At 46.2% G+C, this 11,442-nt stretch overlaps 1 protein-coding gene across 2 annotated transcripts in view; it reads left to right on the top strand.

Annotated features, from left to right (window-relative positions):
- Zfhx3 (zinc finger homeobox 3) overlaps positions 1 to 8,051 on the top strand; it is a 245,418-nt gene extending 237,367 nt beyond the window's left edge. For both annotated transcript variants that reach the window (XM_075977387.1, XM_075977386.1), the window contains exon 10: positions 2,103 to 8,051. In XM_075977387.1, coding sequence (XP_075833502.1) covers positions 2,103 to 3,766 — 1,664 coding nt within the window. In that variant the 3' untranslated portion in view covers positions 3,767 to 8,051. The remainder of the gene's footprint in view (positions 1 to 2,102) is intronic.
- The last annotated feature ends 3,391 nt before the right edge of the window (positions 8,052 to 11,442 follow it).

Raw genomic sequence — 11,442 nt, 5'->3', positions numbered from 1 at the left:
GGTGGGGAGGGAGGGGGAGCCAGAACTCCCACCCACCCAGGCCTCTGGGCTCCCAGTGCTAGGTGCTCTTCCACAGCACCCAATACGAGCCAGTCAGTCAGCAGGTGTAGGTGCTGCCTAGGTTCTGACCACTCAGAGTGAACTGGAGAAACAAAGCTGTCCTCCTCAGGGCAGCCAGATGTCCCCCAGCTATCAGCACCTCAGCTACTACAGCTCACCAAACACTGGACCTGGCACGGGAGGGAAGGAGCTTGGGTTCACTAAGCAGTTACCGCATGCCAGGCCCGATGCTAAGGTCTTTTCTTGTGGCCATTCATGCAGCCCCTGCCATCTTGTACTACAGAAGGCTGAGGTTCTAAGGAGTCTCCTAGGGAACCAAAGGTCACACATCTGATGTGTGCCAGCTGCCATCCACACAAGGTCAGCCCGACTCCACAGTGACTGAGTTTCAGGGGATGAAGTACCTGGCCCAGTTCTGATCTTACAGATCAGAAACCCAGCGTTAACGGCAGTAGAGTGTGAGTCCAGCCAGCGCGGAGCCGGATAAACAGCAGGGCTTCAGGGAGTGCTCCTCCTTAAAGTGTGGAGCTCTTGGTAGTCCATCAGTGGAACAGGCGATAAGGCCTTCTGACCTGAACCTTTCTTTCTCTTGAAAGCAGGAAGCCATGGCTGTGGGCCAATCCACAGACATTCCTATTGGCTCTGGTCCCAGACCTCAAACCTGGAGCAGGCCCCACTGCCTACCAGCACACAGAAAGCCGTGCCCTAAGCTCGGAGCTTATAACCCCCACTCTGCCTCACTTGTACCAGCTCATCCAACAAGCCTTGAACTTTTCTCAGTTGCCAGTTGCAGCTTCTCACCCAGCCTCCTTCCCTAGTGTACATTGAGGAAGTCGGAGTTGCCCTCAGTGGTTGTACTGAGGGAAGCTTGGCCTCTCTTGGGATTAGCAACAAGAAGCAACCTTGTTACTCACTTCTGTAATATGGAGGTTTTGATACACTGTATGGTTCAAGTTGGACATGAACACAGTTTTCATCCACGTCTGGGCTTCAGAGTCCTCCCCTTGCCCCATGAAGACAGTCTTGTTTTGCAACCTCTGCCTCAGCTTTCTGGGAGAAGGCAGTCCTGCTCCAATACTGAGGAGCAGCGATGTGTTCCGTGATACACCGTCTAGTTTTTCAGCTGTGGTAAATGTGGAGGTGTTCCGAGGTCTGTTGTCTGCGCCTTTTCTCAGCATTATGCATTGTCCAGCGAACTCTGCCTCTTTCCGGCACATGCTCTCTTAGGCCCTGGCATGCGTAATATTTCTGTACATAGTGATAGATTGGGATTGAGCAAGATCAAAGATAGAAAGGACCATACTTTGGCTGGCCCCAGTGTTACAGTTCCATGATCACAAGTAAGCAAAAACTGAGCACTGGGTAGGATGGGCCTGCATCCCTTGGGAACTGGGAGTATCACTCCGAGTGTCTGCAACCCTGCTGGCCCTGTTGCGTACTGTTGACACAGAGGCAAGAGTAAGTCTTGCTGCACAGACATACTGAACCAAGGCACTGGACCGATTTTTCCTGAGCGGGTTGTTTCTCAGTCATCTTCTCTCTGCCCTCCTAAGGCATCCACTCAACTGCCATGGTGCAGGATGAGGACAGGTGCAGAAAGTGTGGTGCTTGTTCTTGTGGCCTTGGGGCCCTGCTAGGAGTCCTGCTTTGGCTTTCTCTCTGTGGCACTTTGGTAATGGCTTTCAGTTTACATGAGTCCCCAGTTTCTACAATCTAGTTTGGGGGCCTCCAGGCGAATTTGTCCTGGACAAATTGAATGGTATCTGGAAGTACATGGCAAGGAAGAGGTGAGCTAGTAAGTGTTGATATTAGGCATGGAAAAGTCCAGAAGCTGACCCAGGTCTGTGTCTTGGTTAACATGCTTGGTCACCCAACCCTGAGCATGGCAGGGTACACCTGTTGACAGCACTGGCTTTGACAGGACCCTTCAGGTTTGAACATCGGTGACCGTGCCAGAGGCACAAGTCCAGCACCTTGAATGTGTGACTCACCACTCAAAGTGACTGATCCGTGACTTTTCTTTCTGTCTCCATTCCTTTTAGCTTTAACGTCTCCTAAACCGAACTTGATGGGTCTGCCCAGCACAACAGTTCCTTCCCCTGGCCTCCCCACATCTGGATTACCAAATAAACCGTCCTCAGCTTCGCTGAGCTCCCCAACCCCAGCACAAGCCACCATGGCAATGGCCCCTCAGCAACCCCCACAACCCCAGCAGCCGCAGCCACAGGTGCAGCAACCTCCTCCGCCGCCAGCAGCCCAGCCGATACCCACGCCACAGCTTCCCCTGCAACAGCAACGCAAGGACAAAGACGGTGAGAAAGGAAAGGAGAAGGAAAAGGCACACAAAGGGAAGGGGGAACCCCTACCTGTCCCCAAGAAGGAGAAAGGAGAGGCCCCTACAGCGGCTACAGCTACCATCTCAGCCCCACTGCCCGCCATGGAGTACGCGGTGGACCCTGCTCAGCTGCAGGCCCTGCAGGCGGCCTTGACTTCAGACCCCACAGCATTGCTCACGAGCCAGTTCCTTCCTTACTTCGTACCAGGCTTTTCTCCTTATTATGCCCCCCAGATCCCTGGCGCCCTGCAGAGCGGGTACCTGCAACCTATGTATGGCATGGAAGGCCTGTTCCCCTACAGCCCTGCCCTGTCGCAGGCCCTGATGGGGTTGTCTCCAGGCTCACTACTGCAGCAGTACCAGCAATACCAGCAGAGTCTGCAGGAGGCAATTCAGCAGCAGCAACAGCAGCAGCAGCGGCAACTACAGCAGCAGCAGCAGCAACAACAACAAAAAGTGCAGCAGCAGCAGCAGCCCAAAGCAAGCCAAACCCCAGTCCCCCAGGGGGCTGCTTCCCCAGACAAAGACCCTGCCAAAGAATCCCCCAAACCAGAAGAGCAGAAAAACGTCTCCCATGAGGTGTCCCCCCTCCTACCGAAACCCCCCGAAGAGCCAGAAGCAGAAAGCAAAAGTGCGGACTCCCTCTGTGACCCCTTCATTGTTCCAAAGGTGCAGTACAAGTTGGTCTGCCGCAAGTGCCAGGCGGGCTTCGGCGACGAGGAGGCGGCTAGGAGCCACCTGAAGTCCCTCTGCTTCTTCGGCCAGTCTGTGGTGAACCTGCAAGAGATGGTGCTTCATGTCCCCACCGGCAGTGGTGGCGGTGGCGGTGGCGGCAGCGGCTCATACCACTGCCTGGCGTGCGAGAGCGCGCTTTGCGGGGAGGAAGCGCTGAGTCAGCATCTCGAGTCGGCCTTGCACAAACACAGAACAATCACGAGAGCAGCAAGAAACGCCAAAGAGCACCCTAGTTTATTACCTCACTCTGCCTGCTTCCCCGATCCTAGCACCGCATCTACCTCGCAGTCTGCCGCTCACTCAAACGACAGCCCCCCTCCCCCGTCGGCCGCCCCGTCCTTGTCCGCTTCCCCCCACGCCTCCAGGAAGTCTTGGCCGCCAGTGGGCTCCCGGGCTTCGGCCGCAAAGCCCCCTTCTTTTCCTCCTCTCTCCTCATCTTCAACGGTTACCTCAAGTTCATGCAGCACCTCAGGGGTTCAGCCCTCGATGCCAACAGACGACTATTCGGAGGAGTCTGACACGGATCTCAGCCAAAAGTCCGACGGACCGGCGAGCCCGGTGGAGGGTCCCAAAGACCCCAGCTGCCCCAAGGACAGTGGTCTGACCAGTGTAGGAACGGACACCTTCAGATTGTAAGCTTTGAAGATGAACAATTACAAATGAATTTAAATAAAAAATTAATAACAAACCAATTTCAAAAATAGACTAACTGCAATTCCAAAGCTTCTAACCAAAAAAACAAAAAAACAAAAAACAAAAAAAAAGGAAAAAAAAAAAGAAAAAGCGTGGGTTGTTTTCCCATATACCTATCTATGCCGGTGATTTTACATCCTTGTCTTTTTTTTTCTTTTAATATTAAAAAGAAAACACAAATCCTACCCCTGTTACATTGTGTCCTTTTAAAGGTACTATTGGTCGGGGAAGCTGAAGTCCACAGGGCCTGCCTATTGTCGTTGGAGCTTAAACCCCTTGTATATTTGCCCCTTTTGAGAACTACCCCACCTTGATAGCACAGAGGAGGCCGGCACGCGCTGTATGGGAAAGCACTCCGCCTTGTTACAGTTTTAAATGTCTTGCTAGCTTAGCACTCAGATACCAATGGCTTGCTAAAAGAAAAAAAAAAAGAAAAAGAAATGTAATGTCTTTTTATTCTCAGGTCAATCACTCACACTTTGTTCTGTTTTCAGAATCATTGTTTTATGTTTTTTTTTCTTTTGTTCCAGAAAAGATTTTTTGTTTTGTTTTGTTAATTTAAAAATGGGCAGAAAGTATTCAAGAAAAACAATGTGAACTGCTTTAGCTTTCTGGGGATTTTAAAGAATAGCTTTTCTGCTGAAGCCAATTTCAAGGGGAAAAGCTAAGCACTCCCACCTTCATAGAAAAAAGAAACCCACACAGAGTGTTGAGGACTTGTAGCTTAAAAAAAGATGAGTTTTAAAAACTGACTTTCTGTATTTATGGTAGGTATGAGCATTCTTGGTGTTGAGTAGATTGCGGCATTGGAGATGAGCTGAAGCAGTATGGTAGACTTAAACCCTTGGTGCGCTTAGCTTTTGTGTGGTCCAGCCACAGCTCCTCATTTGATGTCTTGTTCATCCCTAGTGGATAGATTGCAATCTGTTGCTTCACCTACACTTCTCCCCCTTCCCCCCCACCCTCTCGTTTCCCTCTTAAAGTGGCTGCCTTCGTTTCTCGGAGGGTGGCTGCAGAATTATTTTATAAACCTAGAGAAAGCATTTCGGAGGACTCCAGGGGTCTCCAGGGTCCTCACAGATTATTTTTGGCTGGGGAGCTGAGACTTTGGAAAGGCAGTTAATTCTAGTTACCTGTGTCTGGTAGCCCTGAGCGTTTAGCTTTTTATTTATCCTTCCTTTGCTTTTTCTTTGTGCCCCTCCTCCTCTTTCTCTCTCTCTCTCTCTCTCTCTCTCTCCTTGATCTGTGGACTCTTCAAATATTCTTTTCTTGAACTAAAACATTCGTTTCAGTTTCTGTAGTTGAAGCTGTATGCGTTTCTTTCTAAGAGGTTTTTGGCTAGAGATTTGGTTTTGGTTTTTGTGTTTGTGTCTTTTCTTTCCTCTCTCAGAAAAAGAAATTTCATGCTTTAAAAAAAAAAACAATCCAAAGACACACCCTTTCACTGCTGATGCAGAAAAGGGGGAAAGGGTTCTTGTTACTTGAGAATTTGTTTCTGATTTAAACAAACAAGAGGTAGTGTAATAAAAGAAAGAGTAACACAAAAGAGTTCCCAGGTCGTTGTGTGCTTCTTCTGCAAGCAGAGAGGCAACTGTTAATGACAATTCCAGATACCAAAAGACACATTTTTTTTTTTACTTCAAAGTTTTGGTCTTGTATTAGGCAGTCTGAGCGGCGAGTGATCCAGAGTGCAGCCAACAAAGAACAGATAGCAGTGTACAGTGAGCAAAAAAGGAACCATGTGCATCAGGCACTTGTGTTACTGTCCATATCCCTGTAACACAACACAACGCAACACACACCCATCTTCATCTTAAAACGGTCTGAACTTTGAAAGGAGAACTTTGTGCTGCTAAAACATAAGTTTTGAAGACAAATAGATGCTTTGCTGTTTCAGTTTCATAGCCAAACCCCAACAGACATAATCTCCCTCACCCCCAAAGTGCAAACGCCTCCCTCACTCTCTTCCTTATGTTTCAAAGGGAACTTTGAAGACTGTGAATCCAGGTTCCGTTGGCCACCTTCTGGGCTTCTTCCCCAGTGCTGAAGCCACTCATTGACTTTGCAAAAGACTGGAGCATTCCAAGATCTGAAATCTTTTCATTTTTCCTTTTTCTTTCTTTCCTTTCTTTCTTAGCCGGGACTATTTTTATGAATTTGTTTTTAGTTAAAGAAAGAGTAGGTCCTGAACTGTTGTACATATTTCTAACTAGGCTGATGCACAGTGCAAATTCCTTTTTAATTTTTTAAAAGTAGAAATACTAAAAGAAAACCATCGTAACTATCAGTATCCAGTTGTAGCATAAGGTGTCAAAAAAACAAATACGCAAAACACTTACTGTTTTAAATAGCTATTTCCTTTAAACAAGAATTCTTGTATTTCTCCCTGTGTTTTGAGATGAACACTTTTAAATTTTAAAGTTGTACAGTTTTTTTGTTTTCCATTATTTTATCTTGTTTGTAACTCTATGAAATATATATATATATTTTTTGCCATTTAACTGTTGTATGTTACTGTGTCTGTATCTATAGAAAAATGTTTGTTTTTGGTTCTCTGTGTGATACGATTTAACAATTTAACACTAGCTTTACCTGCCGTTCTGCTAGGTCTTCTCGAAAACTGTTTTTTAAAACGATATTGCTTGGTAATAGTGCAATTTCTATCCTCTCCACCCCCAACCTCAAGTTTTGTTTTGTTTTTTTTTTTTTTGTAACTCTGCCAGCCCTTCCCCAATGGTTTTGTTTGTTCTATTTTGAGCTACTACCATCCTCCCTCTGTGAGGCAGAGTGACTGTCAGTGTTTCACTGTGCCATGCCTTGACCCGTGGGTGTGTTTGGCAACAATAAGGTGGCTGGGTAGAATGGCTGCTGCCCACCAGTGCCCCTCAAAGGAGATCTATGAGGGTTTCAACCTGGAGTGGCTTGCATACTGACCGCTTTCCTCTATGGCTGCGGCACCCACACGTATATTCATCAAAGAAGAAATCCTCAGCACTAAGCCAGAAATAGCAAAGCAGTCAGTGATGGTGAAAATCAGCAGGCAAACAAGAGCTGGTCACGGAGTTGTGGCCTAGCAGCCACAGTGGCCGTGACCTGTAGCGTGACAAAGCATGCATTTCCTACAGTGCTCAGCCGTTTAGATGCTCTCCCTCGGGGAGTCTGCTCCTGTCTGCAGCTGGAGCAAGTAGCTGAGGAGACTGTCTCAACTCACTTTTAAAATTAGTTCCTAACTTCTATTGGCACTTCGGTTTTGGGGTTTTGGTTTGTTTTCGTTGTTGGCGTGAATATCTCCCCACCCCCACCGCCCAGTTCCTTCATGGTGTGACTTGGTGCTAGACACTCTTGGGCATGAGGCGCCTGGATACCTGTCAGAATCGGAAGTTATTTCATCCATCCTTTCTCTATCCCTCCCATAAGTTTAAGAAAGGAAACACACACACACACTGCATCTAGGAAGTTGGGGTTTTTCTTAGTTTGCTTTTTTGGTTAAAAGCTATTTAAAAAGATGAATGTGGTCAAAGTGTTACACAATTGAAAATAAACTAAAAGAGGCGGCACACGACGAAACCTGAGTGATCAGGCATGGCAGGAAGTTGCGGGAGAGAGGCAGTGACCCAGGCCAGTGCACTTGATGTTCATGGACATATATTTTTTTTAAATAATAAATTAAATTAAAACATTTTAAATAGAAGCATAAAATTGAGTTGGTTGTTTGTTGGCGCTGAGATACTGCCCACTGTGAAACAAAGCTTTGACTAGTTTGTTTTGTTTGTTTACTTTCTTCAGGGGGGGAGGGGGCAAGTTTGGGTAGGAAGGAAAGCATAAATGAACGTGACCCTGAGGTAAAGAGGTATATGAACAGCCTTTGCAATGTACAAAAAAAAAAATACCAACAACAACAAAAAAAACAAAAAAAAACAAACAAAAACAACAAAAACAAAAAAAAATAGAGCAAGTGAAACCAAAAATGATGTTCTTGGTGTTTTTTCTATAATGTAGTCTTGTTAGCTTTTTTGTTACTGTAACAACGCTGATCTCGAACTGTACCAAAATACATGGAGACTAACAGAACCACAAGGAACTCTCAAACTGAAAAAAGAAATTTGTCACAAAAACTTTGTTGTCATAGTTAAGTTGATTGTAGATGGTAATTGAATATACTCCTTTGAAAATATTTCATCAAGTATGTTTCCTGCTCATTGTGATACATTAAAAAATATGAGCAAAAGTTCTTGTCTGTTACCAGATTTATGTGCATGGATGGGAGCTACACGGAAAAGATGCCCACAGCTGGGGAAGTGTAAATTTTATCTGATGTCTTAAGGCTGTGTGTGCCAAGTGTACTTATACCAAGGTGCATGAGAAGGTACACAAAGCCCTTTGTACTGCTGTGTGTCTGGGCCAGAGCAAGCCTTGGAGAGTCCCTGATCCAGAGAGCCCCAGTAGTTAGCTAATTTTTTTTTAATCCAAACTTTACTATGGAAATTTGAGGTACCAGTACAACCTCAAGCAATGACATTTTGCTAATGGTCAGGAGAGAGGTAGGTTTAACTTATCTGAAGTAGGAATTGGTGGTCATGGCAGAAGGAAGGTGGTGGCTGGCAGTTTCCGTGTCCTATGAAAGGGCTTGCTCAGCCTCTGGTAAGAGGATCCAAGGCAGCCCAAGCACAGTGGCCTCAATGATTCCTCCATGCGAGCGACTAGACATGGCAGAGGCTCCTGATGGAAGCCTTCATTCTGCAGTATAACATTAATGAGGAGCACATCTACGATTGGACCCAAAGAGCTTTAATTCATCTCTAACTTATTAGGCACAGCTAATAAATAATTTAGAGAACTCTAGTGGCTAGGCTTGGGTACCACCGCCAGCTTCTTATGTCCTTGCAAGGGGTGCAGTATCAGCTGCTGGCCAACAGGAACCTTGTCTTCTAAGGTGTTGAGCTAAGGAACCCCCTTCTGTTGGCCCCAGACATCTACTGCCAAGCAAGTGTTCCCCAACCCCTTGGGCTGGTGCAGCAGCCTTCAAGGGGCAGCAGCAATCCTATTAATTTACAATCTCAGTCTGCAGGTGTCACGAGCATTGCTTAGACTCAGAAGAAAGCTGCCTCTATGGCCAGTGCTCGAAGTTCTGTGCCAAACAAATACGGCCACTGTCCCTAATGAAGTCCAGCTATTTCCCCAAGCATGAGACTTTTCTTTCTGATGTTGCTGACAAAGCATACAGCTGCACAGCTGTGTCCCTCATCTCTCCCTAACCCCATGAAACCATGCAGTACGATCAGAGTGGCTAAGAGCCAAAGCCGTCTCTGCCTTCCGTATTGCAGCTGGGAGATCGCATTGTTTTCAATGGAATCTATTTTGCATAGGCTACAAATTCTTTCACAGGTAAAATTTTACCTGGAGGATTGGGTTAGAGACCACAGGTTCTCGTGCGCCCCCCCCCTCTCTCTCTGGAAAGCTCCCCTACCCCCAAAGGCAGTAAGGCTTCAGGATCACTCTCAAGTGGATATTAATTTCCTTGGAACTAAGAGCCTCCCCACCCACAGAACATGAGCAATGCGCATTGGATAGCTGTTTCTAATTTGCTTTAAAGAAAGTCTGGTACCTAGCCCCCTGTAGACTAACGACTTTCTCACTTTGAGCAAGTTTAGAATATAAGTTACAAGAGGCAAACTGAGGGATGAGAGGTTTGTGCCCGCTGCTCTGCAGCCTTAATTCTAGCAAGACAGGTGTCCTCGCTCAGCCTCCACATGGGTGCTGCGTGGACCAGACAAAGCTTGCACAGAAGCTAGTGGTCTCCAGGCTGTCAAGGCAGAGGCCAAGTTCATCGTTCTCTACTTCATGCTAAGGGTGGGTCTTTTCTTTCTCACATACATGCATACATACATACACAGATAGATGATAGGTAGATAAGATAGATAGAGTGTGGGTTTATATATAAATATTTTCTTTCAGTTCTTTAAACTAGCAAGCATCATGTTTGGTTGGATTTCTGAGATGGGGGAGGGAATCTTACTATATAGCCTTGGCTGTCCTTGATCTCACTATTTAAACCAGGCTAGCCTTGAACTTACAGATCTGCTTGCCTCTGCCTCCCAAATGCTGGGATTAAAGCAGCGTATTTTGAAAATGTTTTAGCCAGTTAGGTTGGTTTCCTCTGTTTCTAGTTACTGACAACAAAAGTAAATGAGGAGTTAGCCCTCCCTAACTATGGCTATTTAGCCCAACTCTTGACCCCTATATCAATCTGAGAATGAAAGCTTCCAGATGAATCATGTTACTCTTGGGTCAAGAACCTTTGGCCTGAGAAGGAACTAAGAAAAGCAGCAAATGAGAGCCCTGCCCTGGGGGCCATTCTCCAGCTCTCTTGAGTTCATTGCTTTAGAACACTTGTTCTTCCCAGACCCCTACCTCTCGGTCAACCACTCTCCTTTTATCCCCCTCTGCCTTCTTATTTGCACAGCATTGAAAAACCCTCTGTAAAATTACAACTTTTGTTTTCTTGTATCTAGGGATTAAACTCAGGGCCCCGAACATTAACGGGCAAGTATTCTATACCAAACTACATAACCATCCTCAGATTATGTACTTCCTTGCTTATTCCTCAAATGACCTGTAAGTGGGTGACATTTATCTCAAGAATCCAGGCTAGGTAAGGAGTGAGGGCCAGCTAGCTGTGTGCTTAACCGTTGGTGTGCCTCTTTGCTATTGCGTAATTCCTGAAACACTAGATAAGGGAGGGAACTGAGTTCAAGTCAGGTCCTTTGAGTCAAATTCTGGCTCCACCAAATAGACCTTAATTGAGTTGCTTATCCCTACTGTAAAATGGGGATATAAGTACCCTATTCACAGAGCTGTTATGACAATACTGCCTGGTACATTCTAGATGCTCAACATGAATTTGCCTCAACTGTTGATACTATCAGCCCTCCATTCCTTTCTGTGGTCCACGTGGGACCGTGGTTTTCTTGCTTTTCTTCCCAGAGGGTCCAACGAATGGCAAGTAGGTCTCATCAAGCCCGCTCAGATGTGTAGTTCTTCTTGCCTGCCTGTACCTATATTAGATGGTGTCTAGAGTATCTAGCAGGTTTGTGTTCATGAGTTCAGCAGCAGCTTTTAGGTTTCACTATTTTACTCAGCAACCCCTAGTGATTAATTTGGTCATGAAGAAAGGATGGCTTTGGTGTGCCGGATTAGGGGTAATTTGCTTCGTGATGCCTTGAAGGGTTGAACAGCCTAGCAAAGGGTTAAAGAATAGAGGGAAATGAGTATATCACTCGCCTATTGCCTATTTAGAAGTGGGTCTGATGTCCAAGTCCAGAGCTCTAGAACCTGAAATGAGGCTTCGAGAATAAGTAGGTTACCGGTGAAACAAAGTTGAAAGGGGGTACAGGAAGGGGTATTCAAGATCTCATTTCCTCTAGACAGAGGGAGAAAGTGCTATGGTTCTAGCAAGCCCCAACATAAACATGGAAGATGTATTGGAAAGAGGGCGTGGAGAAAAGGTTTGAGTAGAGTTTCTAGGCTAGCCTTTGCATCTCATTGATGCGGGCTTTAGGAGCAAGTGATCTTATCAATGACTAGAGATGATTGTGTCTAATAGAGACAATGATGAACTT

This window comes from Microtus pennsylvanicus, chromosome 6, assembly GCF_037038515.1.
Source record: "Microtus pennsylvanicus isolate mMicPen1 chromosome 6, mMicPen1.hap1, whole genome shotgun sequence".
NCBI classification, from domain to species: domain Eukaryota; kingdom Metazoa; phylum Chordata; class Mammalia; order Rodentia; family Cricetidae; genus Microtus; species Microtus pennsylvanicus.
Note: the sequence above shows the minus strand (reverse complement) of the source record. Positions and strands in the feature narration are given on the sequence as shown.